Below are 21834 nucleotides of genomic sequence, written 5' to 3'. Positions count from 1 at the left end.
CAGGGGGGCCAGACACCAGATAGGTCGTTGTTGGTAGTCCCGGATACGGCCCCAGATACCCCCATAGCGGGACCATCAGGGTCACAGAGGTCACCAACCTCTTCACTAAAATCTCCGCCGCCAATACAGCGCGTAGCGGGCCCCAAGGCCTTACACCTTAAACATCCTCACTTAGAAAACAAATGGGAGAACTGGGATTTGGAACCGGTTCGTAAGGTCCTGGGGCCGGTTGCACCAACTGGTCTTACACTGGTCTTAAGCTAAGTTGGTCGTAACTTTATGACCTAACAGCTACGCCGGTTGCACCAAGACGACTTAAGCCTTATTTTCACTAAGACCAGGCGTAACTCCTACGCCTCGTCAGGAGGAGGCGTAGAGCCTGCCTGTAACAGAGATCTCCGCGGAGACCTTTTTGACCGTCATCGTCGTAACACCGCCAGTTCGCCGTCTTTGAAAGCACGACGTTAGATTATAACTAACTAGTTAAGCTAACCCGCCTTCCAAAATGTTGCCGTTAGTTTTTTAGAAGTTAATACATAGAATTGGGAACGTTACATTCAATTTCATTCAGAGTCTGTCTGGCTCAATCGCCGCCATCTTCCTCCCGGAGCGAGGGAGGGTGGGAGGAGTGTAGTGTAGTGACGCACTTACAGTAGTGGCCACTGTATTATGATTAGACTCTCGAGCATAGTGGCACAGTGACGGCGCGAAATTTGACAACAATGGCACGTCGTCTTGTCCACCGCCTTGACAACGAGCGGGCATTTAGACGGGAGAGAGTAATTAGGGACAGAAGCAATCCATTGGACATGTATAATGACGAGGAGCTGATTGAGAGGTTTCGGTTCTGTCGTAGAGATCTTTTTGAACTTATTGAAGAGCTGTCACCGGATTTACAGTATGTGTCAGACCGCAATGCAGCGCTGCCACCGGCTTTGCAAGTGCTAATTGCTCTTCGTTTTTATGCAAACGGGGCTTTCCAGAACACCGTTGGGGACATGATCCGAGTCCACAAGTCAACTGCCTGTCGGGTCATTCGCAGAGTTTCCCTGGCACTGAAACGCCGCCTTGCTGTTCACGTTCGCCTCCCTACTGAACCAGAGGCTGCGGGGATGAAACAGCGTTTCCTTCAGGCCTCCGGCATCCCGGGCATCGTGGGGTGTATTGATGGCACCCATGTCAAGATCCAGGCACCATCTGAAGATGAATATTTATTTGTCAACCGCAAAGGCTATCATTCTATCAACGTTCAGATAGCTTGCGATGCCACATATACCATCTTTAATTTGGTGGCAAGATGGCCTGGATCGGCACACGACTCTCGCATCCTCCGGGAGAGTGCCCTGTACCAGGACTTCGAGGCTGGCAGGGTGAACGGGCTGCTCCTTGGGGACAGTGGTTACCCACTGAAACGCTGGCTGATGACACCGATCATCGCTCCGAGGACTGACCAAGAACGGCGTTATAACACCATTACATGTAACACATGTAACACCATCCGAGTCTGCCGAAGGGGAGGATGCAGAACTCGTAGGCCACACCCCCTGGAAGGAGAACCTGAGGTATTTCTTGTGCCTCTCCACCACACTGCCTGTCACATGGATTCTCAGATTTCTGTCATAAAAAATTCTCTGTCATCTCTGTCATCTGCTCACTAATTATGTGTGTCAATTATGTTCTTATCACCATGAGTACAACTTGAAGTGTGAATGTCGCATTTTGGCACTCACATCTCATCGTGTCCGGCACCTGACATCACCGACATGTTATTTGATATAGCCTACTGTAGATTTCTTTCTTCTTTTTATTAGATTGAGATTATCATGCAGTTTTGAGGAGAACGCAGCATCTCCCTTCAAGTCTGAGAAGACAGGAAAGGTAGAACAATGAAAGGAATATAGCATTACATTACATGTTGGATGTTGTACAGGGAGAACCTGCAGGAGCGGGCCGTTTCTGCGATGTAGGCTGAGTTGGACAGCATGGGAAGAATTCAGGGCTGCAGGGGACCTGGACGATTATGCAGAAACGGTAACAGGCTTCATAAAAAAATGCACAGAGGATATAATCCCAACAAAAATAATCAAACTAATGCCAAACCAGAAACCCTGGATCAACAGTGATGTCCGGGCTGCCCTCCACGCCAGGACCACCGCCTTCAACTCTGGAACACCAGAGGAATACAAGCAGACAAGATATGCCCTCCGAACCACTATAAAAAGAGCACGGAGAGAATATGGCAATATGCTAGAGTCCAAACTGGACTCTAACAACCCCAGGCATCTATGGAGAGGACTCCATGCTGCCACTGACTTCAAGGGGGAGAAACAGCAATTCCCCCACACATCTCCCTGCCGGACGAACTCAACGCGTTCTACGCTAGGTTTGACCCCTCTGCCAGAGCGCCCCCCCTCCTCTCCGCCACCTCTACCCTCCACCACCTCTCCTCCCCACCACCCCCCCGAACAGAATGCTGTTCGTGGACTACAGCTCAGCATTCAACACCATAGTACCCTCCAGGCTGGTACGCAAGCTCAAGGATCTGGGACTAAACACAGCAATGTGTGACTGGATCCTGGATTTCCTGACAGATCGCCACCAGGTGGTGAGAGTGGGCAACCTCACCTCCTCCCCACTGACCATCAGCATAGGAGTGCCCCAGGGGTGCGTCTCCAGCCCCTTCTGGTACAACCTCTACACCCACGACTGCGTGGCGACTCAATCTTCGAACACCATCGTGAAGTTTGCAGACGACACAGCAGTCGTGGGGCTGATCTCCAGGAGCGACGAGACGGCCTACAGAGAGGAGGTGGGGGCCCTGGAACAATGGTGCCAGGACAACCACCTCTCTCTGAACGTCTCCAAGACCAAGGAGATCATTGTAGACTACAGGAGGGGGGGGGCGCACCCCCTCCCCCAATCACCATCAACGGCACAGTGGTGGAAAGGGTGGACAGCTTCAAGTACCTGGGAGTCAACATCCACCAGGACCTGACATGGGCCGGTCACACCGCCACTGTTGTCAAAAAGGCCCAACAGCGACTACACAGACTCAGGCGCCTGAAGAAATTTGGGCTAAGGCCAGAAATCCTTGGGACTTCTACAGAGGCACCATTGAAAGCCTGCTGACTGGCTGCTTCACCACCTGGTACGGGAACTGTACCACCATGGACCGCAGGGCGCTACGAAGAGTAAGACCCACGTAACAGGATGTGAGCTGCCAGAACTGCAGGAACTGTATAACCAGCGGTGCCTCAGGAGGTCCCTGAAGATCATCAAAGACACAAACCATCCCCACAACAGCCTGTTCTCCCTGTTACCCTCAGGGAGGAGATACAGGGTCCCAAAAGCACACACAAATCGCTTGAGGGACAGTTTCTTCCCGCAGGCCACGAGACTCCTTAACATACACAAATAGTGTAGTAGCTGTACTGTACCGTACTGTAGCTGCTACCATTATGTATGTCTAATGTTTAATTGTATGTTTAATTAGGTATATGCTATTTGCACCTGTACGTCAAATACGTCGAATTTAAAATGTTTAAGCACATCTAAAGTATGCACATGACATGTGCACCTATGTGCAGTGAATATGCCACTGTCTCTTATTTGTCTTATCACTCTACTGCCGTATTGCTTGTTGTGTCTCTTGTGTTTGCACTCATATGCCCTGTTATATTTGTACTATGTTGTAAATGGAGTCCACAGCACAAGAATTTCACACGTGATACTTGTACCACGGAGTGACAATAAAAATCTTGAATCTTGAAAACAGCTGATTGTTGAGGATCACTCCAAGGTTCTTAGCTGTTTGAGAGGGAAACACGGTAGTGTTGTCAATGGAGATGGGTCAGTGAGGGGACAGTCTTTCCCGGGGAGGAAGAGGAGCTCTGTTTTCCCAAGGTTCAGCTTGAGATGGTGGGCAGACATCCAAGCACCAATGTCTTTGAGGCATGCAGCGATACGTGCCTCGATTTGGGTGTCTGAGCGGGGGAAAGAGAGGTAGAGCTGAGTCTCGTCAGCATAGCAGTGGTAAGAGAAGCCATGAGATGAGATCACATGGCCCAGATATCTGATATAGGGAAGGAATAGCAAGGGGCCTAGGACTGAGCCCTGGGGCACACCTGTGCTAAGAGTACAGGATCTGGATAGGGATCCTCACCATAGAACCTGGTATGAGCGGTTAGAGAGATAGGAGGCAAACCAGGAGAGTGCAGATCCTGAGATGCCTAGATCAGAGAGAGTAGAGAGAAGAATCTGGTGATTCACTGTATCAAAAGCTGCAGACAAGTCAAGGAGGACAAGGACAGAGGAGAGGGATGAGGCCTTAGCAGTGTGTAGGGCCTCAGTGACTGAAAGGAGAGCGGTCTCAGTAGAGTGAGAAGCCTTGAAGCCAGATTGTAGAGGATCCAGTAGGTCATTCTGGGAGAGATAGAGAGAAAGTTGTTCGGAAGCAGCCCGTTCAAGGGTTTTGGAAATGAATGAGAGAAGAGAGACAGGACGGTAGTTCTGGATGGCAGTAGGGTCAAGGGAGGCTTTCTTAAGCAGTGGCTTGACTCTAGCAGTATTTAGAGGAGCTGGCACAAGACCAGAGGATAGAGATGAGTTGATAAGGGTAGTGAGGAAGGGAGATATATCAGTGGAGATGGATTGGAGAAGAGAGGAAGGGATAGGATCAAGGGGGCAGGAGGTGGCACGGTTTGACCTGACAAGCTTATGGTCATCTTTGGGGGAGAGGGGAGAGAAGGAGGTAAGCAGGGGTCAGAGAGTATTGCAGCTATTGACTGGATGGGGGAAGGAAGACCTGATGTCATCTACCTTCTTAGCAAAGAAGGTTACAAAATCAGAGAGGGAGGATGGTGGGGGAGGTGGGGGAGGGTTGAGGAGAGAGGAAAAGGTGGAAAATAATTTGCTGGGGTTGGAGGCAGAGGACTGGATTTCAGAAATGAAGAAGGAGGTTTTTGCTGTTGAGACAGCAGCTGTAAAGTTAGAGTGGATCAGGTGGGAAGCAGAGAGATCCCTGGGGTTCTGTGTTTTTCTCCATTTCCTCTCAGCTGCCTGAAGCTCTGTTCAATGAGATCGCAGAGATTCAGACAACCAAGGAGCAGGGGGAGAGGATCGAGGAGGTTTCGAGGTGAGAGGGCAGAGAGAGTCAAGAGCAGAGGAGAGAGAGGATAAAAGAGTAGTGGAAACCTCCTGGGTAGATAGGAGAGAGAGGGAGATTGGAAGGGAGAATGTTATAAAGTGATGGTCGGATACAGGGAGAAGAGTGACAGTGAGGTTGGAAGTGCAGCAGGATCGGGTGAAGACCAGGTCAAGCAGGTTCCCTGCCTTATGAGTGGGTGGAGATAGAGAGAGGGAGAGATCGAAGGATGAGAAGAAGTTAAGGAAGAGGGTTGCAGGGTTACCGCCTGGATGTTGAAGTCACCCAGAAGAATGAGTGGAGTGCCATCCTCAGGAAAGACAGAGGAGGGTATCCATCTCATCAAGGAAGTTACCCAGTGGACCAGGCGGGCGGTAGATCACCACAATGTTGAGCTTGACCGGTAGGGCAACAGCAACTGCATTGGACTCAAAAGAGGATATAGAGAGATGAGAGAGATGAGTGACCGTGTAAGTCAATTTTGGTGAAATGAGGAGACCCGTGCCTCCACCACGCCCAGAGGGTCTGGGGGTTTGGGAGAAAGAGTAAGCCGCGGAGAGTGCGGCTGGAGTAGCATTATTCTCAGGTATGATCCAGGTCTCTGTCAGAGCTAGAAAGTGGAGGGATTGAGATCGAGCATGAGCTGAGATGGTCTCAGTTTTCTTAACAGCTGACTGACAGTTCCAGAGTCCTGCAGTAATAGTAAAGGGATTACTTGTGCATTTTGGGTAGGAAAAATTACATGGGTTACTACATCTGAAGCTGCCATATCTACGGCGTCTATGGGCTGATGTAACAACGGGGATGGGGGAAAGACACATGGGTAGAAGAGTAGGTAGTTAGTAAAAGATAAGTAACACAGGGCCCTATTCTCTGGCCTACCCTCGATGGACTCCCTTGTCTTTGTGCCCCGAGGCTTCGTGCCGCTTACAGCTGCGGCTTTAGACTGACTGTGCTAAGAAATACTGCTTCAACAGGGGCTCTAAACTCCGCCTACCCAATGCTGGCCTGATGTCAGCTGAGAGCAATTAACAGCTGGAAACTACGCAGAGTTTCACTCAGACAGAAAATCTAGCCTAAACAGCTTACAGACAGAGAAAATACAGCTAGTCTAAGGATAAACAGTTCACAGACAGAGAAAAAGCAACTAGCCTAACCACTCACACTGTTCTGGAAGACAAGTGAAATCACAGACAGGTATATCACAGAGGAGAAGCACTATGGCAAACAGCTATATGTGTTGTAATTTTGGCTTGTATGATGCCCCTGATCATAGCCTGAGCATGTAACATACGCCGCTGTCTGTACATGTCATCATGATCAGACATTTGATCTGTAATAAAGTGACCCAGATATTTTGTTTGATCACAGACATATAGAGCATTCTCTGACAAATAAAAAAAGAGCATTCTCTGACAAATAAAAAACAGGAAAAATCTCCCTGTCCCCTTTAGTTATATATATATACGTATATATATATATATATATATATATATATATTTAGAACACGGCTCTCTTGAATACTCGATTCTGATTGGTCAATCAACAATATTCACCGGTCATTATTTCTCGACAACCGACCGCTGCTCTGCCACACCTGGATTAATCAGTTGATAAGAGCTTTTTGTCAGCAAGACACTACTAATTAGGCCAACCAGTTGCAGCTGTGGTGTCTTGTGTGCCAATTACGAATGAAACCGCTTTGTCGTTGAAAACGCTATTAAAAAATCTATTTGAATAATTATTTTTGTCAGATTATTGAATGATTTAGTTGTAGGCCGTGTTCTAAGCGGGATAATGTATATTGAGGCGGTGATTACTGGGAAATAATGACCTTCAGGTGAACGATTAAGCCCTCCGCTGGCGCGTCGGGCTCAATCCACCTGTCGGTCATTATTTCCCCCGTAATCACCGCCTCAATATACATTATCCCTTACATATATATATATATATATATATATATATATATCATCAGTTGTCCGTCCGATGTTCGTTAACACGATATCTCAGGAATGCAGACGAAATTTCATCAAATTTGTCTCAAACATCGACTTGGACTGAAGCATGAATTGATTAGATTTTGGTGGTCAAAGGTCAAGGTCACTGTGACCTCTCGAACGCCATTTTCAAGCTTGTTAACGCGATATCTCAGGAATACCTTGACGGAGTTTCATCAAATTTGCCTCAAACATCAACTTGGACTCAAGGATGAACGGATTACATTTTGGTGGTCAAAGGTCAAGGTCACTGTGACCTCTCCAATGACATTTTCAAGCTTGTTTTGATACGCCATCAACGCGTATCAAACATTGGAACATCAAGGGTTCCAAAAGCACGCACAAATCGCTTGAGGAACAGTTTCTTCCCGCAGGCCACGAGACTCCTTAACATACACAAATAGTGTAGTAGCCGTACTGTAGCTGCTACCATTACGTATGTCTAATGTTTAATTGTATGTTTAATAAGGAATATGCTATTTGCACCTGTATGTCAAATACGCCGAATTCAAAACGCCGAGTGTAATTGTATGTTTAATAAGGAATATGCTATTTGCACCTGTATGTCAAATACGCAGAATTTAAAATGTTTAAGCACGTCTAAAGTATGCACATGACATGTGCATGTGCAGTGAATATGCCACTGTCTCTGACTCTCACTATACTGCCTTATTGCTTGTTGTGTCTCTTGTTGTTTTTGCACTCATATGCCCTGTTATATTTGTACTATGTTGTAAACGGAGTCCACAGCACAAGAATTTCACACGTGATACTTGTACCATGGAGTGACAATAAAAATCTTGAATCTTGAATCTTGAATCTTGAACGCGTTGATGGAATTTCTTCACATTTGCCTCAAACGTCAATGTCTGGACAGACATGGATGTCGACTTCTCACTTTATTTTTTTATTTAGTTATGTAGTGAGTTATGTTTTATTAATATGTTAGCATTTCAATCATGAGAGACAAGTGGGTAAACTTGCTCACCACACATCAGCTGTCACGGTGGAGAGTTGAGGATTGAATGTGCCAATCAAGCAACGAGGGATGATTAGGTGGCCATGATTGAAGGAAGGCCTGTTTGGGAATTTGGGAAAAGCCAGGGCACCGGGGTTACACCCCTACTCTTGTGAAGAGTGCCGATGGGATCTTTAATGACCACAGAGAGTCAGGACCTCTGTTTAATGTCTCATCCGAAGGACGGAGGTGGTATGAGGTAACATGACTGGTCCTCATCTTGAAACTAGGTTGAGGCCATCATTAATACAGGATCTGTTAGTATTGAGTGGATCAAGATGAACAGAAGAATGTCAGATGGGGTTTGGGATTTCAGACCATTCCTTAGTTTCTTCAAAATGAAAGATAGACCATAGAGCATATAGCCCTACTTATAGAATCTATAAATTGAATGTTTAATATTGTTTCATTGACACATTTAACCAGAGACATCATCTCATTACTGTTGACAACTTCTGTTCATTCAGTTTTTTTCTTGGTCTTTCAGTTGTAAAGAGACACTCAAGACTTTATTGATTGGTTTTTATTCAGTAGTCAATATAAACATACAAGGAAAATACAATAATGACTTATTTCCACTGTGGTCCTAAGGATATAAGGACAAGTCACAGACACCAAATCACAGCAATAAAGACAGCCACCATGTCAAGTGTGTGTCCATTATATTGTGGAGGACAACAGATAGCACGGGAGCTGTCATAAGACATGAAGGCTAAGTGACAAAACTGTCAAGTTTCCTGGATGAAGGATGACATTATAGATTCATGATAGGGAAAATACAGGAAGGCAAAAAAAACATGAAATTATGTTGTATTTATTTACACTGCCTACACTCACCCTGGAAAACAAGAAAAAAATCAACAAAAAAAGACTTCTCAACATAATCATATTATTTTTAAATACCATGAATTTACTGAACTTTTATTTCACCAGATCTCAACCCAAATAAAGTAAATGATAGTGGGCCACTGGCACCATCGGGATACTTTTTTCATTATTTGTCTCTTTTTGTGAAATCAACACACTATAAATAACTAAAATATTATTTGTATTTACATATTTGGTTTCCGGTACTCTTCCAGACTTATTACACCTACCCAGGAACCCTGGAACGAGCCAGTATGTAACAATAGACCAGACTTTTACATATGTTTCGTATTTTGGACAGTCCCATTCCATACATGATAGGATTTAAAAGCATTAAAACATTCATGCATATCTGAGCATACACTTGAAAAAAAAAATTCAACACACGGGGCCAACTGCTCTTGTCAATTCTACGGGTCGCTACTAAGAAGAGGCAGGCAAAGGCAAAGCACAGAAGGGAAACAAGCTGAGGAGTGCAGGTGCTAACAGCTTTTTGTCTGGTCTCTTTTGAACCAACAAAACAAATCTGAAGAATCTTCATGTAAGAAAAAAGGATTGGAATTAGAGGGACTAAGACACTTTGAACAAGAGTAAAGAGTCCATAAATGTTATTTACTCTGGTGTCAGAGCGTGAGCATGCCAGCTTGATGATGGAATAGTTGGCACACCTCCAATTGTTTATGTAGTTTCCACACAGTGTCAAGCGCCTGCTCAAGGATAAGCCAATCAGGTATGTGAGAAAAACGTAAAACCATGTCACAACAATAAAGACAGCCACCTTGTTAGATGTCATGCGTGTATTATATTGTAGAGGATGACAGATAGCAAGGTATCGATCATAAGACATGAGGGCTAAAGTGAGAAATTGAATACTTCCATATGAATACATACAGAACATCTGCAAATAACAAAATGGGACAGAAACTGTGTGAGTGTCAGAGATTAGCTGAACCAGAGAGAGTGGAAAGGTCCCTGCAGTCCCAAGCAGTTCATTTACAAACAGGCTGCACAGAAAAAGATACATAGGTTCATGTAAGCTTCTATTCATACAAATAACCACAATCAGTGCTGTGTTGGAAAAAACAACTGCAATGTACAACAATGCTATTATTGTAAAATACAAGTATTTCAAAGGTCCAAGATGCGCATAAGCCCCAAGAATGAAATAAGATACAGTAAAATTGGCCATTATCCTTGGATTAGTTCACAAGACAATTAGTATGCACATGATGAAATAATTTGACTTAATGCTTTAGAAATGATCGACTAAATTGCCTTCTTCCATATACAGAACATCTGCAGAAAACAATGTGCGACAGAAATTGTGTGTCAGAGATGATCTGAATCAGAGTGAATGGAAAAGTCCCTGCAGAAAGATACAGTTCATTTACAAACAGGCTGCACAGAAAAATATATATAGGTTCATTCATACAAATAATCACAATGAGTGCTGTGTTGGAAAAAACAAGTGCAATGTACAACAATGCTATCATAAAATATATTATAAGTATTTCAAAGGTCCAAAATGAAATAAGATAAAGTAAAATTGACCATTATCCTTGGATTAGTTCACAAAACAATAATAAGTGTGCACACAATTAAATAATTATTATGAAATAATACAATTACAATTCACTCCCCTACCCACGTAGAGGATCCAGGAACATTAGAAGAAGAAAACAAGTTACGTATGAATGACACAAGTTTACATGTTACAGTACACACAATCTAACATTGTACTCTGCTGTCATGTACACTCAAAGAAATAATTTGTAAGATTTACTTAAAGAAAACACTGCGACAAATTGCACAGCGATTTTCAAGTAAATTTTAGTGCTGAAATACTAAGTACAACTCACTTGCCAGTATCAAGTAAGATCTACTTAAAACCTTTAAGTAAATGTTATTTAAAACTATCAAGTAAATCTTATTCATCTGTATTGTTCTCTGTTTGACATTTTAATTACTTAATAATTACTCACTATAATTAGACCCTTCTCAAGGGGGCCATTTTGTGTCGAAAAGGCAGGGTAAACACAGGTGTAAGCAAAACACTAATGAGGGTTTCCAACTTCCATGATTGGAATTTGGAAATCCTCATTAGTGTTTTGCTTGCACCTGTGTTTATTCTGCCTTTTCGACACAAAATGGCCCCCGTGAGAAGGGTCTATTATGTAAATGTTTTTACATGTTTTCCATAAATGTTACGAAATATTCACAAATCACAACTAAAATACCATTTAACAGTTTATTTTTTTCCCAACAATGAATCACCAATGTTCATATCACATGTGACATCTGGAAGCATCTACTTAAGGTGCATTCCGTAAAACCTTCCAAATGGTTGAAACAACAAAACCGTGGAATTAGCTTGACCAGGGATGCAAACATGGATAATGAAAAAGGTGACATACCAGGGCAGACACAAGACCACTCAAAAATCATTCACTTAAAGGGATAGTTCGGTTTGTTTGAAGTGGGGTCCTATCAGCTAGTTCCATACACTAACTGAAATAGGTACAGTGTTCTGGACGCTGAGCACACCGTTTATCGAGACCCAGCACTCTGAAGCAGCAGCCTCCAGACCTCTGTCTCTCTAGTAGACGGGGCCAAGAACTAAAACGTAATTTAGCCACCTAAAACAACGGCCACCTAAACAAATCGATATATGTGTACATGTACGCTCTATTTTGACAATTTTCAGCGCTTTACTTTTCTGCCAAACAACCTTCTCATTCGGTACTACTTTTTCTCCCAACCGTACAATTGCCGTATTCCTCCGCTAAACGCCTGCACAGAGCCGCGGCGCTGGATTACTCCGCAGATCAGCTGTTATTTTGGGTTATTTCTCCCAGCTTGTTAGTGAAGACAACAAATAGAATACACAAACGAAAATATGAGTATTTTGATAGCGAGGACGATATGCCATTCACCTTGGTGACAAATACAATTATGAACCAGAGAGACTAATATACAGAAGAGGAACTTTTGCAGAGAGAGAGTGAACACGCAGAAAGAGAGATACGAGGAACTGCCATAATAGGCTGCCTAAATGCCGGGGTGTCCTGCAGACCTTTTTCACCATTCCCAGGATGAATTGGGGAAAACGTCCCAGACGTGAGAGGCCAGGTGACTTGTTGTCTCTAAGGTAAGTCAGTGTTTTGTCTCTCTTCTAAGCCTTTCTGTTTTGTAAACCGCGGCTCTGTGTTCTGTGCAGGTGTTTAGCGGAGGAATACAGTAGTTCTACGTTGGGAGGAAATAGTGCCGAATGAGAGGGCTGTTTGACGGTAAAGTAAAGTGCTGAAAATTGTCAAAATAGAGCTTGCATGTACACTGATATTGATTTGTTTAGGTGGGCGTTGTTTTAGGTGGCTAAATTACGTTTTAGTTATTGGCCCCGTGTACTAGAGACAGAGCTGTGGATGCTGTTGCTTGGAGTGCTGGGTCTCGATAGACGGTGCGCTCAGCGTCCAGAACACTGTACCTATTTCAGTTAGTGTATACAACTAGCTGATAGGACCCCACTTCAAACAAACCAAACTATCCCTTTAAGTGCCTTAATCATAGCGACCATAAATGTTCTGACTTTCTAAAACAGTGATTCTCAAAGTGGGGTCCTGGGGATCCCCACGGGTCCTTAAGAAGATCCCCATCAAAAAGCGACAGACATTATTTTTTTGACTATAATTCCATCCAAAAGTAATCCAATGACAGAATGTATGACTATTTTGGTCATGGATTTTCATACACTTTCTGTAATATTGTATCAGATGGTGGACCCTGGGACAAAATCTTATCAAATGTGGTCCATGGTCTAATTTGTGTCATGTAGGGGTCCTTGATGTGAAAACGTTTGAAAACCACTGCTCTAAAAGACTTGTGTTGGATCTGGTCAAATATGTCCAGGACTTGACTTTGGAAACATTTTACAGAAAAGCAGACACTTGAATGAACATTCAGTTACAGCAAAAAAACAACCATTCTATATCAGATGCATCTGTTATTGATTAATGTCTGTCATGACATTGGAAAGTCCACAAGCTGCTGTATGCGAGACGAGGGTCCAATGCAGGTGAATTGTTACAGTCTTTTGCAAGATGGAGAAGTGATTTGAGGCGTACCAGCAGCAGATTGTACAGTACTTGCCATGGCGACAGCAGTACTGTCGCATCCTGACATCTCCTTGCCCTCAAGGACGACGGATACATCCACTGGCTCCTCTCGATCAGCACCATGGACGACCAGGATCTTGAGGATGTGTTGAGTGGCATCACTGCGACTGTCCCCCTCATACAATTGACAAGAAAAAAGAAGACAATTCAGTTGAGAAACAAATACAAAATAGAGTGATTGAATCATTTGAAGTGATTACATTGTCAGGGCAGAATGAACACATACAGTAGTGTTAAAAATGATCTTTATTAAACATAGCTCAGATTATGTTAAATTGTGTCAAATCTACAGTAAGTTCACGCTGTGATGCTTTTACAGTAAGCCAGCATTCATAAAATATTTGCAGAACATGGCACAAGATGGCTGCATTCCAGATTGTAGCCCCTGCATACATGTTGCTTTCAGCCAATCGTGTGCCTCTGCACCTTAATTGACCTTTCACATTGTCACCTTTAGCTGTGTAAAGCCATGCCATGTCGAGCTGATTTCAGTTTCCATTACAATTTTTTTTATGTGCCAAGCCATGCCGAGCTGCGATCGAGATGGACCTTCTCTGGAATGGGACCAAAGCACACTAGACCCACCTCGAGCGGGTTGCAAAATTGCAAGCGAGCTGCAGCAACGCCTCAGTCAACCCTTGACGACCCCCCTCCTCCCCCTCAAATAAACAGCTGTGCTGCAGCATAGGTTGTAATAGCAAACTCTCCTGTCTCTCTCCAGAGTGGAGAGAGCAGAGAGAAAGGTGTGTTTAAAAGCCTCTCAAGTGTTCTTTTGTAGCTTCTAATAATTAAATCTCTGTGGTTTGATGTTTAATTTGTCTCGTGTGTTTCGGTTTGTACTTTCAGATATCTGCTTCATTTTACTGTACCATTTCCTGATAACATGATCCGTGCCTTTGGCCCCATGTCCATCTCGGGCAAGGCTCGGCGCATTTAAAGTGGTAAAAGAAACATAAATCAGGGTGACATGGTTTAGCTCAAGTGGCCAAAGGGGCCAATGGAAAAAGGCCCACCTATGGCTTTGTAACCGTAGAGCACGTTTGATTTTTGATTGTACTTAATTTGAATCATTGAAATTGAGTTTGTTCTTCCAGATGATACAGTATGATTTTTTATTTTTTTTTATCTGCCATTTGGGCCATCGCTGAGTGTAATATCTCCATCCCTTCCCTCCGTCCCTTCGTCTGCCTTCCTCTCTTACTGTTAATTTGCATTTTAAATGATAACAAATTAACATTTTAAAGTGTTAAAAAAATCATGCATTACCTGGCATTCGTCAAAAAGTTCCTCTTCTTTCTCGCCAAGGTACAGTACGAGGGTGCAGATAACAGCTTCATGTCTCATCTCAATGCTTTGGTTCTGTGAACAGAGCACAACAAATATTGTGTCAATACTGAACCATTATTCATACACGATGAACTGTCAAGAGAGAACACAACATGTGATTTGAGTGCACGGAGCAAGTAGCCTGGTAAACCAGCCCGTCACGTGAACTCACATTTCATTTGGTTCTGTGTGACGGTCTGGCCCCGACGCCATGGGGGGGGGGTTTAGCAGGGGCGGGAGCATGGGCGGGCGTAGTTGCCTTGTCAGACAACTCCTTCAGCCAATCAGCGTCGGATCCAATCAAACCCAAATCCACTCGGGAGAATGGCAAAAACATATTTTCCGCCAAGAAACTCTGCGGTTGCGACGATACTCCTGTACTTGTTTAATTGTTGTTATTGAGTCTATTTCTGCACTAACAGCACTTTATGGCTGTATAAACTAGACAAACGCTGACATTACTCCTCGAGACGATCAGGCAAGGAGGCAGCCATTACTGTTTTGTTAGTGCAGTGCTAGTGGCGTTCCTGATTGGCCAACTTGCGCTGTCAATCACAGCGGAGTCGCTGATTGGCTCTTCCGCTCTGCACCTTCTGCTAAACCCCCCCACTGGCGTCGGGGCCAGACCGTCACGGAAAACCAAATGAAATGTGAGTTCACGTGACGGGCTGGTTTACCAGGCTACGGAGCAAGAGCCTCGGGGTGGAACGATACATCGATCTGCATTGATGCATCGATTCAATGATCCGATACATTTTTTGTTTTTGCTCCAAGTTAAATGTTTTATGGTCACTCACAGTTCAGTAGGTCACGAGTTGGCTTGGTTCCAGCCTTAAAACTTGTTATATAGGGATTTTTTTAAATGTCTATGGAAAAAATGAATGGGAAACTCACTTCCGGGGCAAGAGATTTCATGTGACTGTTCAGCTCCACAGCATCGATGGCCAGTGAAAACATCAATATGAATTATTAGCGTACTCTTTCTCATACAAACAATGCGAGCACCATAGCAAGCACGCAAGAAAAAGAGGATATTCGCTCCCCTCTCGGATATAAATCAATGCATATAGTCTAATATCGATCGCAGCCGCTCAATCGAATCGTATAGAAATCGTGATATTGGCAAATATCGCATCATTGTCCAATGAATCCATATACATGTAGTATTGTATTGAGATCAAACGTGTGATGCCCACCCCTACAAGAGCCATGGGTGGAAAGATGGAGGATTTGTGCTGTGTATGGATTGGAGTGGTGTGTCTTCCTGAATTTTTTTTTAAACAAGCACACCTGACTCAGTTTGTCCAGGAACGGCCTCAGTTGTCCCCACAACACCTCCCTTGGTGTTGGTGTGTCCTCCTCCCTCAACTGTCCACTCTCGACTCATCGTAAGAGTAAGGTCATCCTGTAACAGACACAATTGTGATATTAAAACAATGGTCTAAAACAGAGGTTTTCTAAGTGAGAGGCGGGCCTCCCCAGGGGGACTCCAAACAGTTTCAGGGAAGGCTCAGTGAATGGAAGTTAAAACATATATCATTATTTCATTAGTTATCAAAAGGAGATCACATAGAATAGCCTAAATGTATGTGATTTGGTTAAAGAGATAGTTCAGAGATCATTTATTATTTTCCCCTCCAGTCAGAGAATAATCTCAGCCCCGATCTAAAACATTTAGCCACAATTTTATATCACATTAGGATAGGGGGAAATAAGTAACAGCAACATGATAGAATGCATTACATTTCTACTTGCCTGACTAATGTTGCAGTGTCACTCCACTGTCTCATCCTGCAGCTGTGGTGCTGCCCTGTGTCCTGTTGACAGAGACATGTTTTTTTACAGGTGAATTTCATGGATCACATTCACCTAATTGCAAAAGTATTCACACATTCTTTCATTGTGTGCAGACTAGCCCTTTTTTAAAGACATTCATTCTGTGTGTGTGTGTGTGTGTGTGTGTGTGTGTGTGTGTGTGTGTGTGAGTGTGTGTGTGTGTGTGTGTGTGATGCGAATGCAGTGAGCACAGCACAGAGAGAGAGAGAGAGAGAGAAAGAGAGAGAGAGAGAGAGAGAGAGAGAGAGAGCGAGAGAGAGAGAGAGAGAGAGTGAGAGCCGAATGCAGCCACAGGCATGTATGTCCAGACATAACGTTACATTAAGAGAGAGAGAGAGAGAGAGAGAGAGAGAGAGAGAGAGAGAGAGAGAGAGAGAGAGCGAGCGAGCAAGCGAGAGCGAGAGAACCAACGCAGCCACAGGCATGTCCAGACATAACGTTACATTAAATTAGCTCTTCCACAGCGCGGGACTGGCGGGATACTCAGTCCCACACTGGTGGGGAACGAGAGTGGACTGACAAGAGCAACTAGGCAGCTTAAACTGTGAATTGTTCAGCTCAAAATACAGGGCAGTCAAATGGCGGCAACTATTACCAGGCGCGGTGCAGCTGCACTGCACTGTTACCAACAGGAGTTTATGAGATTAAAATATGAACAGTAACATATCAACAAGTATCACAAACGCACACGGCTCCACTATTAGTATCACACATCGAATTAAACAGAAAGGCAGACTTACCTTGCAACCAAGTCAATCCTCTTGCAAAAATGCAGCCACGCACCAACTCCTCCATGTGCTTGAAACCGAAAGAGAACTGCCTGGTGCAAATGCGCATGCGCAGATTAAATAAAGCTATGTTTGATTAAAATTTACCTACTGTTTTAAGGATTAGGTATGTAAATATTATTATGTATTATGTAAGTAAATATTACGCAAACATTCTTACAAAAATGTACCCATTCCACACAGTTAATTTACTTACTGTTTTTAGGATTATGTATGTAAATATTATTATGTATTATGTATGTAAATATTACGCAAACATTCTTACTAAAATGTACCCATCCCACACATTTAATGTATTTTCAAGAATAAAATGTGTACATATTACAAAATAATATTTAGAAATTATACTTCCTAATATTACTAAGTAGAAATTATGTCAGTTCTTTACTAAACATTACTACACCATGCAGTAAATTCTTTCAGTGTACACAGCTGTAATCCTCCCTCCCTAACTGTAGAGAGCAGTGATGTCCGCTGCTTTATAGGGTTTCAGGCCACTCCCACAGGCGTTTACCTGTCCATCACATATTCATCCAGCGTAAACAACTATGACTCAGGCACTTTTGGATTATTTTCTTACTGCTAACTTGACACTGGCTGAAGTTTACACTGGAGCAAAATAACTGAAAAATGTATTTGGGGAGCAAACAGATTTATTTGGCCATAGTATTGTTGTGCTCGTAGGAGCTGGTTTGGTTATGAAATATGATTATTAATAATTATGAATTATTAATATTCATAAATTTATTAAATTTGACAGAAAATATTGTATTCTCTGTAAGATTTGGGCACCAGCGTGGATAAGGCCACACACCTGTCTAAAAGTCAAGTTATGACTATTTTAGACACCAAACCAAATTATCATATCAATCTCATAATGATATAATGTACATTGTACAGTTAATTGAAGGGTCAAAGTCTGTAAGCTTCTGTCACAGATTTCCACAGATAAAATACCTCATGAATAATAACCAAGATTCATAGAATTATGTAATAAAAATATTAAATTCATCACAATATCAATGGACATTAACATAATGATGAAAATGTCAGTTCATCACATCTAATTCTACAGCTAATAATCTACCACATCTATAGCTAATATGATATATGAATAAACATTACATCACTTGCGTGTGTGTGTGCAGTGGTTTAAGTCTGCAGGTTTTGCGGGAGCAGACTTGAGTGTGTGTATGTTAATTAGCATTTGGGTGTGTGTGGGTGTGTGTGTGTTAGAGAGAGAGTAGGGGGAGAGAGAAAAGGAGGAGAGGTCTTCAGGCTGTCTCTGTGATGTAATCACAGAGGTGGTTGGGGGGCGGTCTGGAACCGCCTCCTCTCCAAAATGGCGGTTCTGCCTGGCGAGATCACTCGGTGTGAGTGACTCATCAAACTCTCTAATTCAGCTTAACTGTTTTCTAGCGGGTGGAAGTTCTGAACACCTCCAGAACGTTCCAAGCTTCTTCCGGTTGACCCGGCTAGAACGGGCTCAGCTGGGAAGACGAGAGAGTGAGAGAGAGAGGGAGAGAGGAGAGTGGCCCGCTGTTGGCCGCAAAGTTCGTCCGAACTTGGCGCTCATCAGCTCTGCCTACAACACCCTTAGGTTTCTATATCATTCAACAGTGTGTAATACATTCAACGTCAGCATACATGAAAATGCATTTTAACCCTAACACTGCCCAGAACCATTAACCATGAATGAACTCTCACGTGGGCTCCACTCCGTTGAGCGGGATCCTCTGTTGGTTAGGGAGAGTTGTCCTACGCGCTGTGGGTTCCGGCGCAGTAGGGAGGATGGCGTCGGTCTTTCGGAGCGATGTTCTCCGCGCAGCTCACCCTGGCCGGGAAAAGCGTGTTTTGGGTCCCTTTCTGTGGCTGGTTCGCAAGCCACGGTGTGTCTTTTCTTCTTGTTGGTTGGCTCTGCTGTGGTGTGCGCTCGCTTGGATGTTGGTGGGTTTTCCCGCTGGGCGTCCGGGCTACAAGTTTGAAAGCACAGGAAGGGCTTTTCCTTGCGACTTATAACAACTAAACCGACTTAAATTAAACTGAGATTAAGTAGAACAATCTCAGTCACGGGTATTTCCTATAGACTCACGGCCTTTCCCTATAGACACGTTTCCTGGGCACTTCCGGTTTGCTTCCGGACTCGGCCGCGAGATGTCTTTCTCTTCCGGTGTTTGTGAATACAAAGAAGTGTAACGTACTAGCGTAGTAGCCATAGCGACCGCCGGAAAAATGCAAACTTACTTACTATGGCAATAAATACCACAGATGTACATGACTGTATTGCTAAAGTAAAAAAAAAAGTAGGTCATGTGGCCTGGGCAGGGATGAACAGGCACAACAGGTGTAGAGGGCGTCCAGGAGGCAGGGCCGAAGGGTGGAGCAACCCTGGATGATGGCCTGGACACCAACGACACAGGCGGAACCTTTCAGGAGGCCGGCCCAGAAACTGGTGACGAAGACCATGAAGGTGGCTGGGCTGTGCAGAAGGCAGGCGACTAAGGATGGGCAAAAACAAAAGGGGTCAGACGTCACAGCCCTAAAAGAGGCCTCAATTGTCATGCCTGGCCTAATGTCAAATTCAAAGCTATACACTAAAGTACATAACATCCAGTGTGACAGTCAGTCAGTCAGTGGGAGACAGACATCAGTCAGTCAGGTAGACAGGCAGACAGCGAAACACACACAGTCAGTTCAGACACTGACAGACAGTGGGACAGACAGTCAGTCAGGTAGACAGTGACACAGTCAGGCAGACAGTGAGATAGTCAGTCAGGTAGACAGGCAGACAGTGAGACAGTCAGGCAGACAGTGAGACAGACAGACGGTCGGTCAGTCAGTCAGGTAGACAGTCAGTCAGGTAGACAGGCAGTCAGTCTGATAGACAGTCAGACAGTGGCAGACAGACAGACGTCAGTCAGGTAGACAGGCACGGGGCACGGTGGCTCAGTGGTAGAGCTGTCGCCTCACAGTCAGAAGGTCCTCGAGTTCGATTCTCGCCTGGGACACTGTGGGCGCTGTGGTTGTGTTCCCCCCCATATCTTTGGTGCCTACTGCCCAGGTGGGGTATCTCGTCGTAAGGGCCTTTCTGGTTGTGTGGAGTTTGCATGTTCTCCCCGTGCTCCCCCAGGGGGTTCCTCCGTATATAACCCCCCCCCCCCCCCCCCCCCACCAAAAACATGCAGAAGATCAGATCGTCATCGTCATCCGACCAGTGACGACAACATCCGAAGTTGGTCCCCGGGCGCTGTATGAGAAAGCGACCACTGCTCCTGGCCTGCCCCCCGGAGGAAAGGACATGCCTGGATGGGTTAAATGCAGAGGACACTTTTCACCGGCCACCATCAGCATGAGTGTGTTGTGGCCGCATGCATGTGTTGTGGTGTTCGTGTGACAATAAAAGACGGGGCTTGTCCCGTTACGAGGCAGACAGTGAAACACACAGTCAGTTCAGACACTGACAGACAGTGGGACAGACAGTCAGTCAGGTAGACAGTCAGGCAGACAGTGAGACAGTCAGTCAGGGGGAGCGTACCTATGTTCCCCGGGTCCTATATTCCCCGGGTCCTATGTTCCCCGTTTTTGTGGGACCGGGGAACATAGAACCCTTCCTAACCTCCCCCAGACCCTAACCCAAAACCTAACCTCTCCCACCCCTCACGCCTAAACCTAAGGTCGGCATTGCGGGTGGTCGGCATAGCGGATAGACACCCCAAATGTTACGGAGAGTGTTAAAAACGGGGAACATAGGACCCGGGGAACATAGGACCCGGGGAACATAGGGATGACCCCCAGTCACGTAGACAGGCAGACAGTGAGACAGTGAGACAGACGGTCAGTCAGTCAGTCAGGTAGACAGACAGTCAGTCAGGTAGACAGTGAGACAGTCGGGCAGACAGTGAGACAGACAGATGGTCAGTCAGTCAGGTAGACAGGCAGTCAGGTAGACAGTCAGTCTGACAGACAGTCAGGTAGACAGGCAGACAGTGAAACACACAGTCAGTTCAGACACTGACAGACAGTGGGACAGACAGACAGTCAGTCAGGTAGACAGTGAGACAATCAGGCAGACAGTGAGACAGTCAGTCAGGTAGACAGGCAGACAGTGAGACAGACAGTCAGTCAGTCAGGTAGACAGACAGACAGTCAGTCAGGTAGACACAGGCAGTCAGTCTGATAGACACTCAGTCAGGTAGACAGTGAAACAGTCATTCAGACAGTGAGACAGACGGTCAGTCAGTCAGGTAGACAGGCAGTCAGGTAGACAGTCAGTCTGACAGACAGTCAGTCAGGTAGACAGACAGACAGAAAGTTGGAAAGTAGGATACTGACTGTCTCACTGTCTGTCTACCTGCTGACGCTGCCCTCCAAATCAAAACCGCAGTAACTACAATTTTGGTCAAAATTGAGTTATTATTGAAATTGAACTTTTAGATTTGTTTTATCATGTGACAAATTTTCTAAGTTCAGTCTTGCTCTATATTTGAAAAAACCGAGTATAAATGTTGCAGTAACTACGAAATCCAACCAAAATCCAGACAAAACTGCAGTAACTACACTTACTGCAGTTTGATTTGCTATCACAGAGCTTCAGCTGAACTTTGAGGTGTAGTTACTGTGGTTCAGACTGGTTTTTGGTTGGATTTTGTAGTTACTGCAATTTTCCCGCTCTTTCCATAACAAAGCC

At 44.6% G+C, this 21834-nt stretch overlaps 1 protein-coding gene and 1 pseudogene across 2 annotated transcripts; one reads left to right on the top strand and one right to left on the bottom strand.

Annotated features, from left to right (window-relative positions):
• The first annotated feature begins 809 nt into the window (after positions 1-809).
• On the top strand, positions 810-5062 carry LOC310791774 (putative nuclease HARBI1 pseudogene; annotated as a pseudogene). The gene is made up of 2 exons: positions 810-1479; positions 5055-5062. The product of its transcript is annotated as a putative nuclease HARBI1 pseudogene (transcript).
• A 392-nt stretch (positions 5063-5454) lies between these two features.
• LOC310791767 (olfactory receptor 2K2-like) lies at positions 5455-10214 on the bottom strand (the record flags this gene model as incomplete). Its single annotated transcript, XM_083653421.1, has 2 exons — positions 5455-5561; positions 9422-10214. 2 exons carry the CDS (start codon positions 10212-10214, stop codon positions 5455-5457), a joined length of 900 nt encoding a protein of 299 aa, XP_083509547.1.
• Positions 10215-21834: the final 11620 nt, after the last annotated feature.

This window comes from Poromitra crassiceps (assembly GCF_964638095.1).
Source record: "Poromitra crassiceps genome assembly, chromosome: 2".
NCBI lineage: Eukaryota > Metazoa > Chordata > Actinopteri > Beryciformes > Melamphaidae > Poromitra > Poromitra crassiceps.
The sequence above is the reverse complement of the archived record's forward strand: the minus strand, read 5'-3'. Positions and strand labels throughout refer to the sequence as shown.